The following is a 27,376-nucleotide window of genomic DNA, read 5'->3' on the forward strand; positions in this document are numbered from 1 at the left end:
CAGAGCAGCTTCACATGGAGGAAAACAGGAAACAGAGTCAAGGCTGTGTGCATTTATACGTGGATGTGAACACACACACACACACACACACACACACACTCATTCTGATAATGTGATCAGAAAAATTAGTCAGTACAAAGAAAATTACTATGTGAAAAGTTTTGTGCATTTGTGTATGAAAATATCTGTAGAATGTTTCAGAAGGAAGGGCAGTATAGCAAAACTCTGGATTTTAAATATCTAATGTATATGTTCTTTACTTTATTGTCCGCGAAAGGCCATTTGTTATGTAGACAGCAGAAAATGTACAGCAACACAACACACTGTAACACACATTACAATAAGTAATTTACAGTAAAAACAAGATGGCTACAGGATTAAAAGTATTCTTATATCTATGTGATCTCTGATATGACTGAAAGGGGGCCTATTAATCTTGGGTTTTCTTCTGGGAACGAACATCTCACAATATTCCTCATTTAAATAATTCCCGCCCAAGGCATACACAAAACAGGGGACGGGGCCTGGTTGAGTTGCGTTATTAGTGTGTTGAAACTCTCGGTTATGGTAAGGGTTGTGACATTTCTGAAACACGCTCAAAGCGGTTGACCGATCACAACACACTGGTCCAGCCGACCAATCAGAGCGCATTGTGGTTTTCAGAAGGAGCTTCTTAGAGACAGGAACTAAACAGAGTGTTACTGACTGGGAAGACGGGGAAGCTGCAACAATGGAGAATATGTGGGAAAAGAATGTGTTTTGTGAACATGTATGCATGGAAACCTATACTAGTAGAGCCCAAAAACAAAATCAGTACTTTGTAAAAGGACATAATAGGCCCCCTTTTAATAAGTCTTAACCCTCTAAGCGCCAAAGTCGCAAAATTGCGACAAGACGTCATACTTAATAAAACAGGCTGTAGATCCTAATATGGTGTAATATCTCGTTTGTATTCCCTACCACTAGATGGCAGACATGTAATACTTTGATTCAAGACCAAAATTACGTCATGTTCCTATTCAAAGTATTGGAGAAAACAGCAGAGCAAGTGAGCGCTCGTGTCATTGATGCGGAAGCAGTTCAGTTCAGAGCGTCTGAGTAAATTGTGAGATTTGTGAGAGAAAATCATCAAATGGCTAATAAAAACTTGTATCGTGAGGATGTGTTGCAAATGTTATTCGCCGATTCTGACTCTGAAGGGGAATATTTGCCTTTTGAAAATGACGATCGCGCTTCTCCCGGTAACGTTACATCTTTGCCGCGAAATGGTGCAGCTCGCGCTTCTCCCGGTACATCTTTGCCGCGAAATGGTGCAGCTCGCGCTTCTCCCGGTACATCTTTGCCGCGCAGTGCTGACAATGACAGTAGTCCGAGCTGTGCGCACTCGGCGCGCGCGCGCGAGGAAGATCTGGCCGCGCCCGCGCTGCTCGTAGCAGGAGCAGAGGCGGTGTGACACAGGGCAACTAAACAGGTCTTGTCTACTTGTGTTTATGTGTCATATGAATAATATATATATGTTATATACATACAGTTATATACATATATATATATATATAATCAGAGTGCCTACTGTATGTAGTAAATGGAAAATCTCTACAGCAAAAGGCCAACCACTAACGTTACCTGCATTCGGTTTGTTTCTACCATTTATTAGTAATGATTTACACAGTTTGTTTACTACTTACTATTTACCTGAGCATTCAGTATTGTGCAATATAGCATACAGAAGGTGAGGGACATTTTGGAGGAAAGAAGTGCTGCATTTTATCATTTAAACTTGTGACTTTTCATGAAAATTCTATAATCCAAGATAGCCGCCACCATATGACGTCATAATATGCAAATTAGATGGGAAAATGTAATCCCTACATAAACTTTGGGTCATCCTTAATATTTCTCTAATTTACAGAAAGTCTCTATCTTTTATCACTTTTAAGATATAGCCTTTTCAAATTAAGATGTCAAAATCGAACGTTTTAGGAAAAAAAACTCTGGCGCCTAAAGGGTTAAAGATACAAATCATTGCAATATTAAATATGTTGCTTAAATGTATATCAAATTACTGTGCATATCCTAAGTATATCATATATTCCCTAGCTTTAGTTCTTGTGTGTTTGTAAATATGTGATAGCAGGCAGTGTTGTAACCTTGGGATGTCACGTTCCCCACACCAACCAAATGTGTGAATCAGCAAGACCCAGTCGCTGGAGAGAAGCGTGTGTGTGTGTGTGTGTGTGTGTGTGTGTGTGTGTGTGTGTGTGTGTGTGTAGGTGCATGATATGAAATTCACTCCTCCTGTCTCAGTTGGGATGGGTGGGCCAAGGTCAGTGTTAGTTTCTGAATGCTCAATGCCCTTTCCTCTTCACACCGTCCAGAAGAGACACACTGTAGGGGATGGAGACAGAAATTGAGGCAAAGGAATGAAAATATAAACATATTTTATGAAATCCATCCATCCATTCATCCATCTATCCATCTATCATGATGTCCTTCTTATACCCCCTTTATCTCTTTCTTTCTGACCTCTCTCTGTCTCATCAACCCTAAAATGTTTCATGTAAGCGGTAAAACAGCTTATTGGTCATAGATGCATCGTTAAAATCCTGGCCTTCACCGATTTTATTACTTCTTCATAGAATTCAACCTCAAGTCAAGTATACACATCCTGGTTTCACCACACATGCACATTTATTCATTTTCTCTCACCCACCCTCTTACTACACACAAATCTTTGGTTGTCTGAATTGATCTGGATTCAATTGCACCGTTCGCCAGGGGAGTAACTTCAGAAGACTTGCTTCCTGCCGATGAATCAATACTAGATAGCTTCGCCAAGGTTCGAGAAGGTATGAATTTCCCAGGCTTTCCCCCGATCCACACACGCGTCACTCTGAACGCTAACACGGCTGACTTTTATTGTACACGTTGAAACAGCTTCAAGAATAAATAATGCACACATCTTTCTTCAGTGAGTTCTCCCTTCCAGACGTAAGAGGCTCCATGTTTCCGTCTCACGTGTTACAAAGGGGTGAATAGCACATGCCATTGGCTTATCGAGAAACACAGTAATCTTTTTTTATGGGGTGGCATATGTCACTTCATTCGATAATCCACAATGCACTTAAAGTATAGAGGTCATGATATGAGCTGGAGGATCAGTGCTTTAATCCACCCGCTCTGTCAGTCATCTTTCTCCACCGAAAGACTTTCACTAGTATAGAAATGTAAGGAACAAATGCCCGTCTCAGGAACACCAGCATGTTTTATATCTATACCTGGGGTTCAAAAACGTTTTTTTTTTTTTGTCAGCCAAACTCCTTATACGTACAATAATTACTGAAATTTTAAGTTAATATTTCAATCATTTAAAGGCACATTTGCATATTCACGGTTCTCTGATGTTGGTTAATAGTCAAATGACATGCAGGAAAACAGATAAAATATTTTGCCATTAAAAAACTACTGGATTTACTAAAGATACGCAGTGAGACATTAGCGATGAAAAGGCGAGGACAGGGTAATTTTTGCGGCTGATCTTTAAGGATCTTTACGCAAAATGTATGGGAGGAGAGGATTTTAAGGAATCACGCAACATGACATACTTAGGTTTGCACTAGTCTAGTGGTATTTCCGCCATTATTCAATGGCCAAAAAAAGCATGTCTCAAGTTACTTTGCGCCAGTGTTGTTAGTAGATCACTCGCACCTGATTATCATTGGCTCTGTTTGTTTGTGACTATATGGGCTTATCTTGATAGACTGGTCATTACTGTATATGGAAATGATCTGGCCGCGTCTGTCTGTGTTCTGTAAAGGGGTCATGAACTGGCTTTTAAAAAAAAATGATGTTGTTGTCTGAGGTCAACTTATGACGTTCGCTTGGTTTTTACATTCAAAAACATCAAAATGAATAGGCTATTTTCTACCCTGGTTTTGAGCTAGCTCCTGAAACTCTCGGTTTTTACGGGCGTGCCGCATTGAAGACTTGGAAGTAAACGCCCACTGCTATCATTGGATAACAGTTTTGCATATTATAATGAGTTTCATGTAATATGCGAGTCGGTGGGCGGGGCTAAACAGGCGGTGTTGAAGTAGACGTCGATCTTCTTCTGCGGAGGCGGGGTTTGATACCCTGTGACGTCACAGATCCCCACTTTTAAAAACCTGTTGTTCGCTGGGTCGTAATTTGCGCATCATCAGTAGATCAAGCACAGAACTTTCCACTCGCACTTTTATGGGATTGCACACTCATTGATTTGCCCTGTTTAGTAAATATGGCCCTTAATCTTTTTTTTTTTCAGTAAATGTTTCATTTTGATTGGGCTCACAACTTTGCACTAAACAATATTTAGCAATTTTGTTATATATGGCCCTTTTAACAAAAACATGACATCATCTCATAAGAAAACGTATCATATTGCTGCTTCTGAAACCAACGAAGACCTCTTTTATTGTCTGTAATATTATTAATAGTAGTTTTAACTCTACTTATAAAAATTAAAACAAAAATATATTACTGTTGTAAATTACAGATGTACTGTAAAAAAAAAAGAATATTTAAAGTCAACATGAAATTGAAGTTTATTTTTCTTCGACTTTTGTGACTTTTTCTTCCCTGTTGTGATGTATATCCAAATAAAACGGCTTCTGGAATGAGAAAAAAAATGTACGGCAGGACTTGGTTTCATCCTCTGGATTTGATGGATCCAGGAAGTTGGGCTTTGCTAACTAAATGAAGGCTAAAAAAAATATGAGATGGGAGGAAAAATAATAAGTCAATGCTTTTGCGTTCCACAGAGAAACTTTGTGTAAAACTTTTACGTTCTTTGTGAGTGAACGCAAAGGTTTTGGCGGAAAGCAAACCTCCCATCTCATTTTTTTTTCTTCACCATGTCCCTTTAAGGGCTCCGTAGAAGGCAGGTCTGACTGCCAGATTGCAGTTTGTGGAGGATATTCAGTCTCACCCTCCGCCGAGACACACGTCATGAAGAGAACAGATGCCGTTTGGTGGGGGAGGGGAAGTTAAAGTTTATGATTAAAGATTAGAGTGCACATGAATTTTAAAAAATTGATGTGCACATATAAATCATTTATGATAAACACTGCAACATTAAATTAAAAAAATATATATTAGCTTTACATCAACTCACAAACCCCCATTTAGGAAACCCTGTTGAACCCTATAGGGTGCCGCTTACTGCCTAGTATTTTTTAAATACTATGTGAAACAGAACAGCTTGCATTATTTAACAACACGCTTTTAAATCATTACTGATTCAACATTACTGTCACATGACCTCATCACATTGCATATTCAATTATTCAAATGGAATCTAGTTATCATGCAAAACGTACATATGCTTATTTTGTATTTTATGGCATATTTGTGTCAAATGTCTTAACTTTTGGCAGTCCAGTGTAATGAGTCAAGATGGCTGTGTCAGATATCATCTGTGAAACTGTATAGTGTGTCCTATTTTATACACTGCACTTTTTGCTAAATGTACAGTAGCAGGTTGTCTTCATACTTCATGCATACAGAATATTTACGTACTGTGCACATCATGCATTATGTATACTGTACTAATTATGGTACAGTAATTCTAGTATGCTATTTGGAACTTAGCCTAGATATTACATATACTTATATTATCATCTCCTCAGTAATCTGAGGTTTAAAAGGGTAATTGTGTGGTTCTAAATGTGCATAGTTGCATTGCGTGAGAAAGCTACCCACCTAAAAACTGATTGTGTGTGTTTGTGTGTGCCTCAGTTAAGTGGGAGTTGTCAGTCAGTCGTAATGAACTGTGCTGGTGCACCTGCCGCCTCATGCTGAGCCATTCACAACAGATACACAGTACAGGAATTGCATGGCCATCTCTCATAAACTCAGATAGTCGCTGTGATTGGTGTGCTGGAACTGTTTCATTAGAGGACAAAAGCTGAGCCCTTCAAAAAAGAGCTGAGCCATGTTTGTGTGTATGTGTTTTATTCCCTCTCCGTTCACCTAAATATCAGATATTACAGTCACAGCGCTGCGTTCTTCTGTCTGTCTCTAAGGGGTTCTTCGGAGAACATGTTTTTTTCTTGGATTCGGAGCAGACCTTTGATGTTTCTCTGTGTTTTTCTCTTCCCTTTGCTCCATATTTTCTCCATCTCAGCTGTGGCACTAACAAAACAAACTTAAGATGCTGAACTCCCGCTGACATTTATCCAGAGATTTATCAGAATGAAATGCAAGACAAAGACTAAAAAAAAAACTAATTCTTCGATATTCACGCTGTTGCCAAAAAGAAAAGACAAATCTCAAATGTTGACATCAAGGAGATATTTTGTCTCTTCACTGCAAAAATTCTTAAAAATAGTATTTTTGTATAGTAATTTAATTGAAGCAAGTAATGTTTGTGGTGTATATCACTTGTTTCTCTTAGTTAATGGAGACTATTTTTGTTTTTGTCTCTACTGATAGACATCTCAATACAAACTCAAACTCCTCCAAAAACAATTGTTATGCTATTGACATTCATTTTATAGCTATTCATTATATAGATATGGCAACAATCTTAAATGCTATTGTGTATTTTTATTTATCCTAAGCAATTTTAGGAGCAAACTCTGAGACAAAGTACAGAAACATAACAGACATATCTTATTAATTATCCTGAGCAATAAAAGAGCAACCTCTGCATGAGCAATAAAATGGACCAAGTCTATTCCGCTGGCTGACTAATTTTATTCTCCGATAAAGCCGCTTCCTTATTTGCTGGAAAATATAGTGTGTGAGGAGTGTGTAATTACATCTTTAAAAGTAACATAATTAACCACAGTAAATAGTTAAATAAATTATAGAGGCAGGGTGCAGACGTGAGTAAAGACTTTATTGTGCGCTGGTTCCTGGCTTTTTTTGTGTTGCAACGAGCCGTTTGTAATGATGGTGCGATAACGAAATGTCCCTCGGTGGGAAAGCGATCGTATCGCTCGTTTCTCAGGGCAGTTGCCAGTCCGGAACATTTCTTCGGTCACAGAGTTCAGTCTTTTCAGTTGGTCGCCTGTGCAGATACACGGACCTCGCGCTTCACGCGCTAATGAAAAGCTATTTAGCAGTTCTTAATGATAGCGCCTCCGAGAGCTCTCCGTCTCCCTGTCCTCCTCTTTGTGCGATTAGCAGGAATGCTAATTTGTCTCTTAACAGTCTGAATGACCTCTTTTCCTACCGCACTCCGACTCATTCATATTCTCTCAGATCTCTCCTTCTTACAAATGGTCACAGGTACATTAATCAGGAGTAGCTGCAAGTTTGAGCTCCTCAAGTGCTCAATTAGCTTCATGGAGAGACGCCCCGGGGGATTCATTCACAACGGTGCAATTTAGCTCTAAATGAATTAGTGCAGAACACTGGAACATTTTGTTTAGCGCTGTTTGTTCACTCATTTCATAATTCTTAAAAACCACCACACATGAGTTAAAACAGCAAGGTCTTCAGTTTGCTTGAGAAATCCCTGTAGTCATTTTAACAGCTTTAATATTTCCATTTATTGAACCAGAAGCAAAAGGCAGTATTTTTGAAAACAAACTCTTTTTGCAGTGTTTCTAAACAGAGAGAGTGTTGAAAATGGGTGGAAACAAATTATTCTTAATTAGTATGTTTTGGTCTTAAAATTTCACCTTTTTTCACTGTTTTCTTTCAGTCTGTCAGTAACTCTCTGGTGTGTTTCCCAAAAGCATCGTTGGCCAACAATGTCACAAGTTCCGTTGTTATCAGCAGTTCAACGAGTCTGTGTTTCCCGAAACCATCGTTCCAACGCACATTCGCAATCAACATCGCAAAGTTGTGTGCCATGAACGACAGCTCTCGACCTGTGGTTAGAAGTTTCTTGTTTGCATGACATGTGGACTTAATAAATCCTTATCTTGAGCAAAATAAGCAAGCTGACATTCAGTACAATCCTTATCTTTTATTTAGAATACAAATGTAATTAACATCTTTTAGTTTGCCAAGAGATTTAAAGACTGCGCATGTGCGAACGTGCTCTAGTGCGTAGCCTAAGAACTAGCCCTATGATTGAATCTGGAAATAAAGCCAAAAAATGAGAAAAAGTCCTCAGATTCCATGTCCGTAATTTATAGCAAAACATCTAGCATTAATTTGTTCTCAAACAGATTCATTTCAAGTAGTTATTACTTCACCACCTGCATTACATCATTAAACAACGTGGTTGAACGACCAATTTGAGACAATACGGTTTCGGGAAACAGTCGTGACTAGCTAGTTGATTTCTTCAACGATGGATCGTACTATGGTAGTGTAGCAGCGAGTTACGTCATGTACGGGAAACACACCCCTGTTTAGTTCCTGTCTCTATGAAGCCCCTCCTTCCGAAAAGTGCAATGTTCTCTGATTGGTCAGTTGGACAAGTGTGTTGTGATTGATCAACCGCTTTGAGTGTGTGTGGGAAATCTCCCGGCCCTTACCATAACCGCCAGTTTAGTTCAATAGTAAAAAAATTAACAAATTTTAAAACATGTTCTGGAAAAGAACAGTAACACCTCACTGCAGTACACGAGATCCAGGGGGCGGAGTTGGATCCAGATCTAAGGGGTGGAGATTGGTAGGTTTAGGTATGTGTAAGGTGGGAGGAGTTGGATCTGGATCCAACTCCTCCCCCTGGATTTCCTGTTCTGCAGTGAGGACCATCTCGAAAAGAAGACAAAAATATTAATAAAAGAAATATGCTTTGTACTCTGTATTTTCAGATATCAATTAAGCACTCCACTGTATTTTCTCTCCATTGTATGTGGATATATTCTTTGACTTGGGCTACTTTTGTATCTGAGGTTCTTTCAAGTATCCCAAGACACTGAACCCTGTTCAACACAAAGCAAACAGCACCCGTAATGTTCCATCACTTAGACACACTGTGGGAAGTGTGGCAGGTCACCTCTGTCCTCACACTCACTTAATGGAGTGTAATCCAGCCTAAACAAGTACATCTGTGCACCTCTACTTCAGCGACTTCTGAATCAATCTGATTGTATTTGCCTTGGACCAATCTACAGGAGTGTGGGGTTGGGGAGGTTCAGCAGAGCACACAACCCCGGCTGCTGCTTCGCCACACGATTATTACTGAAATGAATGATAACGAAATGATACCGAGTGGTGATGAAAAGATTAGCATGAGACAACACGGAGAGACACCAAAGACCGAATTAATTAAGTATTTGTCTCTCTTCGATCAGACAGAGAGAGCGTGTTGAGAGAGATTTGTTTACACTGGTGAATCAGTATGATTGGTGAATCCACATGTGATTTGGTGGCATATATGGTAAATCTATTTGTGTAGTGGGCAGGATTGCTGAGAGTGGTGAAGAAGCTTGAATGTGATAGAAAGCAAGACGCATTCAATTATGCTTCACTTTTCTTTCATATAAATAGAAATGAAAGAAAATATCTACAACTATATATATTACATTTCTTATATTTTAAATAGCATGTGGTAATTCTTATTTTATTAGGATATACATTTTTTATAATTAAAAAATACAAAAATCAGCTTGATGTTCATCATTACATGTGGGAATCTGATGTACTTTTTTTTTTGTAATCAAATTATGAAATATGGATTGTATTCAGTTTAGTTGGGCCTATCATAAATTAATCTGATTTAGTGAGGACTTGTAGACCTTGATAAGCTATGAGTTGAGCCTGAACTGAGATATAAATAGATAAAATGATTTACCCTCTTTCATGTCACAAGAAAGAAGACTCTCTTGCAAGATCAATTCGTGTACAGACTTCAGGCAGATTATCACGACGCAGATGCCGTTCCTCCTCATCATCATCATCACGACTAATGCGCTAATCATGGGAGAACTGGAAATGACTGACGTGGAATGATGAAAACTTCTGGATGCTTTTACTAGGAATTCCATTTGTAGCAAATCAACTCTTTGAACAATTGCCGTCTCTATGTAGAAGGAAAGAGTAATGAACAGAAATAACATGGCAGTGTAATTTCAAAGAAATTACTGCTGAAGCTATTCACCCCTTGAGGAATTTTTGAAGCTCATCACTGTCAGTGGAGAATGATTCAAAGTTCACAAAATTACTAAATGTGTAAATTGACAGTCATTCGTGTGTGTGAATGTCTGAGTAAAAAGAGGTATGCTTGGCTTACTCTGTCATTATTTTATGGCATTTGTCCTCAGAGAGAGCTTTTCATTGGTTCATTGCTTCTCTGTATAGGATTTTTTTTTTTTTTTTGCATGCCTGGATCATTTAGAATAACAACTAGCCTTCCAATGAGACCCTTCAGAATCATAATGTCTTATTGGTGGGCGTGAATCATCAGAATGTCCTGGCCCACTCTCAGCCAATCAAATGACCCGGTGTTGGCTTTGAGCCCTAGTCTGGGATGAGGATTCAATGTGCGGTTTGGACACCAGATGTTTATAGTGTGAGGAGAAATGGTTGATGGGAGGGGACGAGTGTACTCAGCCCTGTTACTCTCAGTCCCAGATGTGAGAAGGTTTGGCACGACTCACTGTGTTTTCTCCTTGGCACAGCAAGGCCTTCTCTCTGCCTGAGCAGTGCAATCTAGGAGATGCCAACTTTCTCTCAGTCCCTCTGTTTTCATCCTCTCATCTTCCAAATCAGGTTTATCCATCACCAAATCAAGACTTAAAAGAAAAAGCAATCAAACCCCCCTCTTATTCAGATGTCCCTTTCCTTTATAAAGACATGGTAACTTACCGAAAGGCGACTCTTAATTGGCACACTGTGTATCTACTGCTCTTAATGACTGACCCATTCAGGGACCCTTAGAAATATCCTTTTTATTTTAAATGCAGTGATGGGATGGCTAGCTTTCTCATCTGTGTGATAAGTGATTAAATTGGTCCAAGTCCTGTCAAGTCCTGGTGTGGCAACTGAAATAATCAGAAATGATTTAAGATTCACTGTCGCATCTCTAATAAAGCACCTTAGACTGCCTGAATATGATGGAGCTGATGAAATGCTTGTTAACAGTGATCACCTTAGATAACCCAAAATCTGATCTTTGTCACCTGGTCATTGAACCCGTACAGAGGGTCAAAGCTGACCTCCCGGGGTCATAGGAGTTACTTAAGCGTGCCTGATAAACGTGAAAGCCCCTGTCCCCAGTGATAAACAGAAGCCGTTTATGTCACAGCACGGGGCCATTAGTCGTAGCATCTAATATGAAGAGAAGGTAAAGCCTTGTATTTATGACCAAACCTCAAGGACTTACTTTCAGCCCCCATTTGATTTCCACCCTTGGTAAGAGCAGAGGGAAAAAAGATCGTCACCCATTGCTCTGTTAACCTTGTGGCCTCACTGATTCTGGGAGGGTTTAGCAGTGCGGTATTTACGATGAGAATGAGACCCTTGGGCCTCGGGCGAGGTGAGAGTAGGTCTGAGGATGAAAGCTTGTCACTGATAATGGTCCACAGGGTTAAGGGAAGGTCCCTGCAACATGCTACGCTCACTAGCTTTTATCTGCAGCTCTCAAGGGAACATCTGTGTGACAGCTAATGAAAGAGTGAGAGAACGAGGGTGGAGGAATGTTCAGAAGAGACAGATAACGGAAAGAGTGAAGATGAAGGGAGAAGGCCGATGCCAGTAAATCAAAGATGACATTATTAAGAGTGCATCATGCTTTATACCTGCCTGACCAGTAAAAAAAAAAAAAAACAGTTTAAGATGATAGTTGTGTTTTGCATCATGGTAACTGAATTATATTCCAACTGGTAATTAGCTGGTTCAACCTTGTCATTATCTGATCCTAACTGGTCATTAGCTGGTTCAAGCTAGTCATTAGTTGATCCAAAATGGTCATTGGCTACTTTAAGCTACTCATTAGCCAATCCAAATAGGCCATTAGCTGGTTAAAGCTAGGCATTAGCTGGTCCAAACTGGTCATTAGCTGGTTCAAGCTAGACATTAACCAGTCCGAACTAGTCATTAGCTGGTTCTAGGCCACCATGTGCCAAGATACAGTTTGACAACATTTTACTGGTACAGAATGTCCACCCAGTAGCTTGTCTGGTTTGTAATTGCATCAAGATGGTCAGCTTGGACCATGAAGAAACCAGACAACATATTCCAAAACACAAAGCAGGATTTTGCTGCAGTGATCAAGAAAGCCCAGGCTATTTTTTATGGAATTCTCCCTGCTTGTAAATGTATGTAAATTGTAATTTTATTACTTTTTGTAATTGGATTGACTATTATCCTGAAACAAGACCCAAGTCTGGTGAAGAGGAAAAATATAGATTCATCCTATGGCTAATTTAATTTTCAGACTACACAGCCAGACATACCAAAACCATATGGTCCCCAGTTTTAAGAGCACACATATCCCTTACATCCACACTGAACATTAGAGCAAGGCGGTTTTGACTATGTAAAGTCAGACTCCTTGTTACCTGTTTGTGGGCTCTTGAATTACTGCTGATGCCAGCGCTCCATCTGTTCACTCTACACAGAGAGAAAGAGAGTAGAGAAAGAGATTGAAGAGAGAGAGAGGAAGATAGAAACTGGCCTCTTGCTGTGGCTCACCAGGCAGCAGCTAAAGAGATGGATGGTTGTGAATCCAAGGAAGGGCAGCTGGGAAACTCAGCCTCAGATGACTGATGGGAAGGTACATTATTTTCTCAACAGGATTGTAGAGGGAAATGTAGACTATGGTCGGTGAAACAACCCATGCAACTTACAAAAAACATGGTACAGTGATAGAGCATCCATTGCACTTTGATATATGCCATGATACTTTGATATATACCTGTACTTTGTACAAACTACACTGTCCGTGAAAATGTGGAAAAAATTTACCTTTAGTACAACGGCATGTTGCATGGAGCAACAGCATGTTACTGGGGCAAATGACAGACTTCTCTGGTGGTGCATGGTAGCCTGGCTCTGCCCTACTACTTTACTAGTTCCCTGAGTGTATCCTGATGGAAATATAAAGAGGCCTTAAACTCCAACAATCTTTTGAAAACAGAGTGTTTTTACCACACACAGTTCAGCGCTACTACTGCGCTCCAGTGCTCCTTTCATTGATTCAAGAATCAGTCAGTTCCCACTTCCCGCCCCGAGCGTAAAGCCTAACGTGATTGGTTGAAGCGATAACGTGCTACGATTGGCCAGCTCGATGTGGCCGTTATCTGATTGGCTTGAGTAGGCGGTGGGTGGAGTCCACCTATTTGTGGATTTCTCTGCACGTCTGCGCTAGAACTGTTTCAAAATCCACAAATGCGTGAGGGGATTCACAAATGCACAGGAACCGATTCACAAATGTGTGCAGCGATTTACAAATGCACAGGAACCGATTCACAAATAAATGCTAGGCAGAGTTGTGTTTGTAAAATAAGAAAACATTTGTAAATATTTTATTTATTTGCAAATCTCATTTTATTTATTTGTGAATTTTATAATTTTTTGTGAAACTCTTTACATTTATTTGTGGATCTTAATCTATTAATTTGTGCATTCGATACATTTTTGTGAATCTCTTTACATTTATTTGTGAATATTAATCTATTTATTTGGAATATTGCAACAATAATAACCCCATACTGTACGTACTTCCGCTCAATTTTCATTTTCCTTCAGAACTACGTCTGGGATTGTGGTGTATTCTTGGGTTTTCTCCAGTCACATTTTTACCGGTCCAATCAGCGAAGAGAGGGAGTGGCTGAGAACGATGACGTTGAGGTTGTGCGCTAGTTTGAGTCGTCATACGTCACGACCAAACGTTAGCGATTGGTTATGGCAGATCCAGAGTGGCACTGGGCAGATCCAATTGTTTTAAACTTCAACAGAGTATCCGCCTACAAGGAAGTTAATGCTTGTCAATGGAGAGAGGCCAGACTCTCTGTACAAATTAAATGTACGAGAGTCTGGTAGAACCATAGGCGAATGGAGGACCTCTGTGATCATTTGGAAATAATTGAAGCTCACATTCATCTGCCTCCACTTTTGAGTGCAATGTCTACATTTCAAAATCCAGTTAACTACGGATGGATACAACCAAGTCCCCGCCCTACCTTTTCCTCCCCATAATCCCTTACACTCGGATGTACATACGGAAGAAAAGATCTGTCACTGCTTCTATTTCGAGACTTTAACATATCAGTATTCACCTTTTATTGGTAGATAATATAAAATATAGAGACACCAAAGGGGCCAACACTGATCCAACAAAACCCTGCAACCATTGGAATTATGTTTGTTGGACTAGCCTTAAACTAGAAAGTACAGTGATTGCCGCATTGTGGGAATCAGCGGGTGAGTTTTAAATTGAGTGCAGATATTTCATCTTGGAAGTTCTAGGCAAGTGGGGATTTAAGTTACGAAATGGTAGAATTTCCCTCACTGGATTGCCAAAGTCCTGCTTGGATTGTCAGGTTGAATTGTGTTCACTGAGAAGACATTGCACACTTCTGTCTCATTTCTAGGCCCTTTTGACCTTCAAAACTGCACATACATGCAACAGACCGTGGCTTAGAGTAAGTCATCCATCACAGGACAGCAGTCGATTTTGTTCCTCCACTCCTTTCTCATTGACATGCACATATTTTATGTTCTATGCAATAAATAATCAGATTTTGTTTGGTTATTTTTGTTGTGCACCGCTCATTCCTTTTCCACATCTGTGCAATCATGTCTTATCATTGCTGTAACAAGTGAGGCCACTTGTTTTACTGTGAGCGCAAATCAATAAGGCAGTTGTAATTCCCATAACTTGTTTAAAATGTTGTGGCTTTTTAACTGCCTCCATTAAGGTATGTCAGTTCTAATGTGCATGCGTGGCAGCAGTTATTGTCATCCATTTATAATGAGTCTGCCACTGTTCCCCAGAGTTGCAGCGTGGAGAGCAAACTCCTAAAGTGCAGTCAAGCAGATCGTCCTATAGGACAGAAGAATCTGCTCTGTGTCATGGTTAAGTCACAATTCTTGCTGAGACACAGCAGCTGCTGCACTTGAATTAAGTAATCCAGGCTGCTGATTTGGTGCTGGTCTGCCTTCTGAACCAGCTAAAGTGATGTTGTTCATCAGAAAAACTTGGTAGAACAGGTAGACCTACTGGTTAAGATAGTTAAGAAGTCTACTGGGGAATCCAGGAATCCCTTTTCTTGTGTCTCCAGCAGGTTTATGCTGGTTAGCCGATGGAACAGCTTGGAAAACAAGTGCTCGCTAACAATACTTAGGTGGAAAAGCTGGTGAATCAGCATGGCGTTTCTGGGGAAGTTGGTTGACCAGTGTAGTCCTGCTGGTTAAGTTTATAACGCCAGAATCATTTCAACAGGGGTCAGTCAGGCCAGGAGAAACTGTTTTTTATTATTATTGCTGCAATTGAATCTTCACAGGGAGCTTGATTGACAGGTGATCTGACCAATCATATTTTGCCATCCGCCATTTTGTCTGACAAAGCAGTCAGGAGAGATAGTAGATTAACATGGGAGGATTTGAGCTTGAGAAGCGGAGTGTACTGACGTCTTTCCGTGGTTAAAACAACATTCCTTCTTATGTTCATTCATGTTTATTTGATGCTATAAATGAACTAGAAAGAAGAGATGATCGGTTCACGAGCAGCTTTAACTGAGCGATCTGTCACGACACATTAAAGAGCCACAAAATGGTATTTATTGTTTAAATTTCTTTTTAAAAATGACCAAATTTGAAAGGTGAGACTTTGTTTGTGAGAACATGGTGGGGCGTGAGAGCGGCGTGGCTTGTCGGACATAGCAACAGTAACTAAAGCGGGTGGGTCTTTGCGAACGGTCAATTGCTCTTACATTTACATGTATCCATTTTAACAGATGCTTTAATCCAAAGTGACTTAAAAGAAAGAGGAACACAAGCAAAGGAGTGGAGGAGACACCAATATTTGTGATATACAATGACAGGTTTATTAGACCACTAGATTAGAAAGCAAGCTATAGAAGAGAAGAAGAAAAGGGCTTGCTTATATCAAATGAAATGCTGTTTTTCACCCCAAAGTTTATGTTTTAAGTGTGAAAATACTGCAGAGTTAAGACAACAATCCAAAAAGGTATTGCACATAATGCATTGGTTGAATTTCAAGGTTTCAAATTCCTGGAGGGACTACATGTTGTGTAAACCAGCAGAAGGGCCTTTTCTTTACTCATGTATTCCTCTCTCCCCTCGCCTACCTCTCACCTCAGTTCCTTTCTGTATGACGTGATTGATACGAGTATGGAAAATAACACATGACAAAAGTCCTGGCTGATTAGACTTATCTCTCGCTCTTTCTCTTTTTCGTTCTCTCTCTTCCCCCTCTTCCTTCCAACCTTTTCTCTCCCATGAAAGGCAAGGGCTTCCCATCATGCCTGTATATGGTTCGAGTAGAGAGGAGCTGTTCAGCTGTGTGACAGGAGTGTGTGTGTCTGAGACTTAACAGGAAATGTGCTGCTCTCACAGCCACCACGTTGTTCCCCTTGACAGGTTCAGGTCTGCTTTGTTTAATCCAACAACTCTTACTGGCAATGGCAGTGTTTGTGTTAGTGCACATGAGCGTGTTTTCAGTATATTTTTGTAATGCTGAATCTTTTAAACGACTTTGTGAAATGTGTGTTTTCTACAATGTGTTTTGTTCAGGTGACTGTCTGATGTGGGTGTAGGCCTCAGTATTGGCAGGACTGGTCTATATATAGTCTGGTACTGAAGATGTGACGACTGGGCCCTTTCACACTCCCACCTCATTTCCTACATAGTCTCTGTTAAGTTGATAATACAGTCTAGGACATTTTATTCTATAAATAATATTTGTTCCAAGCTTCCTTACATGATTAAATAAAGGCATGCTGTGTTTAATTCACATGGATGCTGGAAAAGGACAGGTAACTGTCATGGCAAAAAAGTGACTTTTTGGGTGCCATTAACCTACAGCTGTGGGAACTTGAAATTGTTTTGGAAATTTGAAATTGAACTTGAAATTGTTGTGGAAATTTCCCATGGAGTCTCACTGCAAATTGGTCCTGCAGTCTTCAGGCCTGATGCTCTTGCCTGTTTTAAAAGCTCTGCCATGACTACATGTAGAGGAGACATGTTTCTCAAAAACTGATTAAAAAAATAATTGGTTTAGCTGACGGTCTGACAAAGCTGCAGTATTTGTATAGCCTGATTGCTAACACTTGATTTGGTTAACATAAAATTACTGATTCATAATTCTACTACTCCAAAAAACTACTACTACAAATACTAATAAAAATAGACTCTTAGAAGCAGCATGTGACCTCTATTTTAATCATAACAGCAGTGACATTTTCCTTTTGGTTTTGTCATCGAAACATTCACCTCAGCAGCAACGAGTCAGCGGAGTGTGACGCTACACTAAAAAGCCCAATTTTTTTTTTTTTTTATAAGTTTCCTTATTTGTCCGTATCTCATGTTGCCTTTGGACACAAACAATGGTGCCATTTGAGCAGCCAATTAAACTGCGCTGACATTCAGAGTATGTGGGCAGAGTGACATTAAGATTAATTTCTTATAAAAGCCAGTGACATTACACCGCTGATCACTCGCTGAGAGCGCACACACACCTTTACCGCTGTCCCTCTCTGGGCAAATACATGCCTGGTCTGGAGTTTCAGATGATGATCTTGTAAATGTCATTCTAGACTATTCATCTAGTGTGCGTGTGTAACAGAATTAGATGATCAAATGGTGCTTTTGTTCTTTCTCTTTTCTTTACACTTTCATTCCTTAGACATGCAGTCATATGTGGGAGACAGGAAATCCAGCATTGCTGGAAAACTAGTCCCATCCGAACAGGGCTGTGGATAGCAATGAGCTTAAAAGGAGAGCAAATTGAGACTTTTGCTTTTCAGTATGTTTGGAGTCAGTAAAGAAGTTTAGGAGAAACATCTGAGATAAAATACCTACTGTGAAGGAAACAACAGTCTCCTGAGCTATGAAAGAGCAATCTCTGAGCAATAAAAGGTTCCTCTGGGCAGCAAATGTTGTGTTTGGCAGTGTTCTCCGACGCTCGTTGTCCGTATCCGCAGTTTGATTCACGCAGTATGACAGAAAGTCAAGATCACCCTGCCCTTCACGCTTATGCAAATATCCCTGCCGTTTTGAATGACTGGCAGTTTACAAGTATCCCACCGTTATCTGGACCAGGAGAGACACTTGGGCTTGAAGGTCATATCATGGATTGTGTTGCTCGTTCCCCAGAGGCCTCAGCACAGCTCCGGCCGATGGTGTGTGCACGTGTGCAAACATGGTGGTATATGCGTGTTTGCTCTAGGGAAGCCTCCGCTGCTCATTAAATCATGCCTGCTGTGTCTCCCTCTTCCTCACCGGAGGGATTCTGGGTAATCTCAGTGTGATTGTGAGCATGAATTGAGGAGACGTGTTTCTCAAGCCACATTCACAAAGTCAGCGACATCAGCACCACAGAGGGAAAGAGAAAGAGAGAGAATGAATGGAGCGCAGGCATGTTTACAAATGAGACGGGTTGTAAGCGAGAACCCGAGACCTACAGAAAGAGGGTGAAAAGAGAGACGGCTAATGAAAAAGGGCCGAGATAACGACGTACAAGAAAATTGAGTCTCTTGTAACGTATAGCTTCTCCTCTCACGACCCCATTAGCGGACTCCTCCACACGAGAAGACTTGTGACGTGCTGCACAGGAGGCTGTCCGTGTCTGGAATGATGGAAACACAAATACTGGAGCGATGCTTGGGCTGCTGAGCAGATTAGGCCCGACTAATCCACCGAGAATATGGGTAATCTAAACTGTGCTTTAGGAATCATGTTATTAATATGAACAGGGCAAGGGATGTTGGGGAACTGATAGATTCTGCTCAGAAATCTGAACACATGATGACTTTAAGATCCTATGAATTTGCTCAACCATTCGAAAAGTGGTTGGTAAGAATTTTTTTGTTTTTGAAAAAAGTCTCTTTTGCTCATCAACTGTTTTCTATTTGAAACTATTTTTAAATGTAATTGATTCCTGTGATCAAAGGTGAATTTCCATCATCATTACTCCAGTCTTCAGTGTCACATGATCATTCAGAAATCATTCTAATATGCTAGAAACATTTCTCAATATCAATGCTGAAAACTGTTTTTGTTGGATTCTTTGATTAATACGTTAATAATTAATGTAATTAATAAAAGTTCAAAAGAACAATATTTATTTCTAATAGTAATATTTTGTAACAGTATACATGTATTAACTGTTACTTTTGATTAATTGAATGCATCCTTGTTGAAAAAGTATACATTTCTTTTAAAAAACAAACTTTTAAATGGTGTATGCTTGAGGCATGACACCACTTTTTATTGTTAGTCAGTGGCTGGGGATATTAGGGGGAAGGGCATTCTCCTTCTAGAGCACATTTGATTGGACAAAAATTTGGACACACCCTTCAGTGCAGGATGAGTCATCAATATTTTCGGTACGTTTTCCAGGAAGAGAAAGACTGTAATTGAATTTGTTTGTATTTTAACTGTACGCCATCATATTAATGACATTTAAAGATGTATGGACTAAAAGCCACAACATTTTTGTTTTAACGGCGTCTTTAATCGCCCACTGGGAGTGTTGTCAATGTAGTAGACTCAGCCATGCATGTTCAGCCAAAAGTAATGTTACTCAGTGTTGACACAAATACAGTCTGGACCAGAGGAGGGAAGAATGTACAACACCCGGCTTGTTTGGCAGATTTTCAAGATTCATGCGACTGAGCAAACAGAGAGGGAAGGTAGAGAAAGAGGGAGAGCAAAAGAGGCAGATTAATCTCAGAGTATATGGATCTGTTGAAATGTTGCATCTGGTGGTGACGACAGTGGGCAGATTCCTATGAGAGCCAGGATTTGACTCTAAAGACAACCCATAGTGTTTGAGGAAAACATATCCATTTAAGTATTATGACGCTTAATATCACAATATACTTATATAATATCATAATACATTAACCATGCAGGATGCACTTGATATACTGAAGGACACAGCGAGAGTCTCCAGGGTTCAGTTATCTGATACTGTTAGGGTCAAGCCTCACGTTCTACTCCTTACTCCTCTCTGAATTGCACTTATTTTGCTATGAATTAATAAATATCCTTTGAGACTATTGTGTATGATTCTGCCTCCTGCTGAGAAGGAAATAAATAGACCACAAGAGTTAGAGTTTGAGTTGTGGAATTTCATTGCATTCAATCAAAAGTCAGAAATCCCAACTTGTAAAAGTGCAACGGAACTACTTGATGTTGGACATCCAGCTTTGAAACGTTTTGAAAGAACATAGTATATGTTTTCCAAAAAAAGCATGGGTATATGTTGATGCGAAACATAATTGAAATCGAATATAAGAATAATTTATTATAAAAAAAATTAACATTTGTTAAAGAAAGAAAATAACGTTTGCATGTTTTGAATTATTATTATTATTTTTTAATGTAAGCGATTTAATGATAAATAATCAATTTTAAAATAAATAATAAATGTACAAACTACACATTTAAAAATAAAATGGTAACACTTTACAATAAGGTCTCGAACAGACAGAAGAAATCCTTACCGTTGAGATATGTCAAGTATTATAAGGTGTGAGAAACAAAAAAAACTAAAAATTATTTGCGTTGTTTATACAGACACGCCAAGATAAACTAGCATTTTCTTTTTGTCTTTATATGTCATTTCTGAATGCAGATCACCTTTATCCACGCCGGGCGGTCTCATGTAGGTATTTCCCACTCTCCGACTCTGAAACGCAGCACATCCATGCGGATGACATAAAGACGATGGAGTTAAAGGGAGGTCTCAAACATACAACATTATTGGATCTGACTATCATTGCCATTTCAGTGCAGTCCAAATCCGATTTCCTGCCTGTGAAGCAGACCTGCTCTATTGTTGTTTATTTGAAATTGCTGTAAAATGGTGGAGAGGGAGAAATTGCTTCACAAAGTCGGTGGGCTTTTCTGGAGGGGGATTGTTTTTTAACCTCTGTGTTGGATTCAGGAAGCCAAATGCCTGTCATTAATCTTCGGACAAAGCTCTTGCATCAGCAGAATCGAGGTTTGAGCCGAGGAGGGAGAAGGGACTGTGTCCAAAGATGCCTTATTTTTTGTGCTTTTTTTTTTTTACACGCAAAGCCAGCAGTCGCCACACCAGCTTTAGGCTGCAAGCCTCTGCACCTTATTTTTACTTTAAAATTCAGCCAAAAACATTACCCTTGGGCTGATACATAAAAGACAAGGCATTTAAAATGTCTAGCCTTAAATAAGATTCTTCATTCTGTTGCCAAAAATAAACCTCATTTATGTAGGACTCCAGGGCATGCTTTCTCATGGCTGAGAGGGGGCTTGCTCTGATTAACGTAATGCACTCGCTCTCTTTCTCTTGCTCTGTCTTTTATGCACATTTCTTTCTCTCTCTTTCTGTTCTCTGTCGCTTTTTAAGGCTAGGGAGTCATATTGAAATGAGAAGATTGAAGGTTTGATTTATATTACGCTAAATGCGAAACAATAAAAGCAGACAAAGGGAATGGAAAGTGAGGGGAAGACATAAATCAGGGAGGGAAAAGACAGAGTCTGATAGGAAGTGATAATTATGTTTTCTTTTATCTTCCGAAAGCCAACATTACGAATGCATCTCAAACGCGATCATCTGTAAATGTATTCTTTTTCATTCCTGCAATGCATGAGCACATGAGCTGCGTTCATTAATAATCGAGAGCTTCATTTGGTGGAAGATGGAGGGAGATGTTAGCTTTGTTCACTGATCTTTTTTAGTGGTGCCACAGGGGAAGCAGGCTGATCCCGTGTTATTGCTTGATGAGTTAAGTTTTGGTTGTTTGGTGTGTTTACTATTTAAGTTGGAAGTTTGTGCAAATGGCTTTTTTTAAAGCCAGTAGCCTTTAGTTTACAGCTCAGCTATGAATCTTTGTTCGCTATTGGCAGTTGTTTGCAAGTAGAGGGTAAGATTTGCCTGGTCTGCATTAGCAGAATATTTTAGGTCATGTGTTGAACTTGAAAATATAATGCATATTCAACATTTATACTCATTATGGGTCTGTCCATCTCAAATGGTCCTAAAACTTTCTGCAAATTATTGTTCTTTAGACTTTTATCTGAAAATGAAATGTATTGGTTAATTGCTTGCTTGCTTGATTGATTTATTGATTTATTGATTGATTGATGGATGGATGGATGGATGGATGGATGGATGGATGGACGGATGGATGGATGGACGGATGGATGGATGGATGGATGGATGGATGGATGGATGGATGGATGGATGGATGGATGGATGGATGGATGGGAAAGCGTAGGAGTGCAATTTTTAAAAATCCCCTCATTTTTTGGGTTGATTATCTCTGTAAATGTTGCGTTTGGGATTCTGGTGGTTACAGAACTAGGGCTAGTAGAAATATGGGGGGAAAGCCTTCTTTAGTCATGTGCTTTGACAAATGAACGGCTGTAATATAATACCATAATAAAAATGAACAGTATTTCATAGTTTTTTGGATTGATATACAATAGCTTATGCTTGTCAATGAAGTCACAATAAGTTGGCATAATACACGGTATAATTCGGTATAATTGATGGCCATATATTTATTATTATTATTCACTAGCAGGAAGGTCATAATGAAGAGTTTTGGACTGCTCTAGTGGAACTATCAGCTAGTCAGCATTATAAGGACTTTTTTTCTGCATGCATCTCCATTGAAGTCAAATGGCATTCATGGCTCAAATTACATTTCAAAATGGGGCAGAAGTGAGCATCCATGGACAAAATAGCTATAGCTGCTATTGAAGTAAATGGGGCAAGGTGTTGTATGATAGATGATGTGGTCCATTTACCTGGAAGAGAACACCTTGGCTAATTTTGTTGACCTTTTGAAGTACACCAGCATGTAATGACCTCAAAGCTAACAGACATGAATTAAAACCCACATAATGCTTAAGGCCCAGCTAGGATTCATAGCAGGAGGAAAGAGGGATGAAGGTGAATGAGAAGCAGCCCTTAGTCCTATTAAGTTGATTAGAAGACTAATTGACCTACACTTGTATTGTGGGAACAAGTCTCCCATAAAACAGTTTCTCCCAGCAGGTAGAATATTAGCAGGACTTCCTCTCCCACGGCATGATGGGAACCACATGCGCAGATCTCCTACTCACTTCTTCTTTGGGAAACCTCCTTTTCTCTCTGCTCTGCTTTTGTAATGAGTCATTAGCTTTAGTGAATGGCTCTTTGGCACAGTGGCATTGAGGACTGTGATCTTTATTGGATCAAATGCTTGTGGATCTGACGTGCTGAGCTCACTTAAGGGGTCGTGACTTGTAGCACTCCTCCAAAACAACAGCATGTTTAGCGTACTGTGTTCATCACGACAGAGCAATGCCTGTGGTTTTCTCCAGAAACAAATGTGAGTAACCTTCCATTTACAAGCCAGATATTGCACACGTTATAATGAATAAATAGAGGCAATAAAATGGAATACCCAAGTGTGGTGAATGAAGCATGGTTAGTGTGGCATCAGGCCATGATACTCTAGATGGCTCAGGCTGATAGGTCCTTAACTCAAACTTGAATCTCTATAACGCACAGCTGATTGGTTCCTGCTGTATCAATAGCCAATGAACTCACTGCTTAACCTTCAAATACTTAGTCAGTTTTTGCTATAGCAGTGCAGTGCGCTTTCAGAAACCCTCCACCTTCCCCAGCTCCACCTGTATAGATCTGCTATGGGTAATTAATGTACGCTATATTGTAAAACAGAAGCATGTCTTACTTGCTCACAGCAGTGTGTTGTCCTTTACTTGCTCTGCAACAGCAGCAGATCTATTCCGCCAAGACCAAATATATCAACATTGTCATATCGATTACCATGCCAAACACTCTGAGAGTTATCATGACAGAAATATATATATATATATATATATATATATATATATATATATATATATGACACGAACATTTCTGTTAATCTGCCAATTTAGACTAAATGTCGGCTGATTGATCGGACTGACTAATATATTGATCTATTTTTTTTTTCATGAGCACATCAAACCTAGTTTTTTCAAGCATGTTAGGTACAGTAGATGGCTGCATCTCTATGCTGTGCTGCAGCGGCTGCATCGTGACATTGCTGCAATGTCATGGGAATGTGCATAGCTGGTTGGTACGAGCTGCACAGTGTTGCTGCTCAGACTAGCTGTGTAAGTAAGAGAGAGAAAAGAGTCCTGGATCCAGAGAGGGAAAAAAACACAGCAGTGCCTCCCTAGAGGGGCTGTCGTCTGTGCAACGGCACTGCAAACAAGACTTCCAGTCACCCACACCCAACCCCAGCGCTGCTGTTCTGTGTGCGCAGAGCTCCGGCACCACGCCAGCCTCCACACAGGCACACGTGGCAGCCGCCGACTGGAAAAACAAGACCTCCACTCTTTATTTGTTTTCTTCTGTCCTTCAGGGAATGTAAAGACCAGAAGGAAATAGGCCAAGTTGCACAATCCATTGCAATTGTGGGATTCAGAATGTCTGCTAGTCAAACTTTGTGCCACAAGGCCAGAGAACATGTGTCCCGAGGGTGACGCTTTGTTTGGTAAGAAGAAAGGGAATCGCTGAGGTGTGAAACGACTGCACATTTGTACTGAATTGCGCTTCTATTCACTGCCACTGTCGTTCTAGTTTAAAGAAAACTTCCAACAAATGTTACAGTTTGTGCTCAATTTATGGAAGTATTTCATCATATTATTTCCAACCCTTGGCCTACATTTCGCCTTCAAGTCAGTGCATTTATCCACAATGCATCATGCAGCTAAACCAACTTTTTTAATGAAACGTGTGAGACTGGGGGCGTTGTACCACCCTACATTTCTAAAATTGATGTTAATTTAGTATATACTCACTAAAGTTCTCAGACTACCTGAGAAAAAATGTGATTTTATCACTTCATGAGAAAAAGATGACAGACATTGGTACAGTTGCCACCTGGTACTGTATGCTTTCCTTTTTAAGAGCTTCAAAACACTGTTTTGTGGATGTATGTCTAGCTTGTTAATTAATGTTGTTGTTGGGTATCTACACTCTAAAACATTTTGGTAAAATATGGACAAACCCAGCCGTTGGGTTAAATTGTTTAATTAAAAATGTTAACCCGACGGTTGGGTTTGTCCATATTTTACCTAAATTTGGGTTAAAACAACCCAGCATTTTTTAGAGTGTAAGTTGACTCCCAAAAACGGCACACATACAATGAATGGCTTTTATGTTAAAAGATGGCAACGAGTCTTGAAGTGTCTCCTCTACACAGCAGCAATGTTTCCAAGTTAAATGTGAAGGCTGGTTTGTTTTTCAGTGTTTATCATCCTCTCAGACTAGAATAGAAGGTCAAGAGGGCCAATCGAAGAGCGAGAGAATGCGAGAATGAGCCTGGTATGGCTCGCTCACTCTCGCACTGAGGAATCAAAGCGGCAGGGATGTCAGTCAGAGAGCAGAAGTCTGCCAAGAGAGCCAGAGTCTCCGAGTGGCCTTTTAATCAGCCTTTAGGGAGTGAAATATGAGTCCGCCACACCCGCCGCTCCAGCGCCTCCTTCATCTGCTTTCAATCTTCTCGGCTTTCCTCCTCCGGATGTGGACGCGTGGGCATTCTTATCAGGGACAGAGAGGGAGGCAGTAGCGAGCCGGGACTTGTGCGGGTCAATGAGAAGAAGAAACAGTCAGAGGGGGCCGCTCACACAGATTGCATTTTGTGTTGTCTGGCGTAGGACAATGTGTTTTTTAAAAAGTTGAACTTCTTTAAACTTGAGTGCCACGTCCTGGCATGCACACAATGGAAGGATTACAAAAATGCATTCTGTGTAAACGGCCTCTTAAAGATTGAAATGTATAAATGAGGGATGCAATGTATGAGTCATGTATGAAGTGGAACAGTCAGAGATTAGGCTTCATAATATACAATTAATTGAGAATCATAAAAGTTATTTTGTGCACTAATCTTTCATGTTTATTACATGGCATTTTTTCACATACAACCCTTTGTGATAAAACAGAATAATATAAGTTTGTAATGTGCTTAGGCAAGTAGTGTAAAGTCAGCATGGTATACTGGTGTTAGTAGCATGAAACTTTGATAACATGATATTAAACCATGTACCATTTACATGGTTATGGTACACCAATGTACTACAGAATAATATCGTTAATTCAATATGGTATTAGCACGGTACAGCTTCAGAAAACTGTGCAAAAAATATATATTTGGAGCATTTGGGAGTATAAATAATAATGATAGTTACAACCTATGTTTACCATTGGCATTTTTCAATCTAAAATAATTGGGTTTCAAATTTTGAGTCAGCCATAAGTTTGGGGTATAAACGAAGTAGAAAGAGGGTGGAAGAGTGTTCAAGTTTTACAGATTTGGTGCCATTGAGTAGTCAACGATACAGATGGTTCCCTGCTCTATTAGTGAGCATCTTTGCTTTAATGGGACCTTCAAATAAGCCTCTCTTTGCCGTGGCAGGACAGGTGCCAGTTTGTCATTGTCACACTACCTTCACATCAAAGATATGTGTAACACATAAAGCCTTGACACCAGCTCGACTCCAGGGGCACAGCTGATGCCAACGAAACCCAGCGATTGAACATGCCTCATCAATCTCGTTTGCTTTCTTCTCCCAGCGCCCAGCTCCTGTTGCAGGTGAGCATCTCGTGGAAACCATCCGCAGACGAGTGGAGGAAGTCAAAGACAGCTTCAGTATTTCCCTCATGTTGGGTAATGGGAACGCTGGTGCTCCGTCTGTTGCTAATTAGCCAGTTAGATGTGCAACATGTGAACTTTCCCGTCGCGTTGTCATTGTGTCTCACTCTTATTCTGTCAGAGTTCACTGATAGGCTTCATGAGGCAGGGCTGCTAATGTGGTAAAGGCCATCGCTATTACGTAACACGCGGCTAGATCTGAGGATATACTGTACACAACTGGTCAAAACTTTGGAATAGTTATTATTTTTTTGTTTTTGAAAGAAGTCTTATGCTTAACAAGGCTGCACACTGCGTGTTTACAGTAAAATGGTAATATTGTGTGTTATGAATTGATAACATTACCTTGGATTTAGATTTTGTCTTTTATTCCTCTTGCGCTTACAATGCACACATTTAGTTGTTGTTGCTGCAGTTTACGTGTAGTGTGGTGTATTTATGTGCACATTTATGTGTTCAAACACGCTGGGAATATATCATTTCATATTATAGTTTCATCTGAGATTGTTACAGAAATTCAGCAAGTCTCAACATAAGGATTACATGGCTTTCTCCTTCCCTTTTTTTCTACCGGCTTATTGCCTTGGCAATCACAGAATCAACGTCCT

The 27,376-nt window shown here is 39.9% G+C and overlaps 1 protein-coding gene across 2 annotated transcripts in view; it reads left to right on the forward strand.

Moving 5' to 3' along the window:
* clmpb (CXADR like membrane protein b) overlaps nucleotides 1–27,376 on the forward strand; it is a 94,419-nt gene that overhangs the window by 23,512 nt on the left and 43,531 nt on the right. Inside the window, exon 1 of one of the 2 annotated variants that reach the window (XM_079621144.1) lies at nucleotides 26,689–26,783. The exons of the other annotated variant lie outside the window; for it this stretch is intronic. Within the exon in view, the coding sequence (XP_079477270.1) occupies nucleotides 26,777–26,783 (7 nt within the window). The 5' untranslated portion in view covers nucleotides 26,689–26,776. Of the gene's footprint in view, nucleotides 1–26,688; nucleotides 26,784–27,376 lie in introns of those variants that run through there. 2 annotated transcript variants of the gene reach the window in all.

Source organism: Phoxinus phoxinus (assembly GCF_949152265.1).
Source record: "Phoxinus phoxinus genome assembly, chromosome: 8".
NCBI lineage: Eukaryota > Metazoa > Chordata > Actinopteri > Cypriniformes > Leuciscidae > Phoxinus > Phoxinus phoxinus.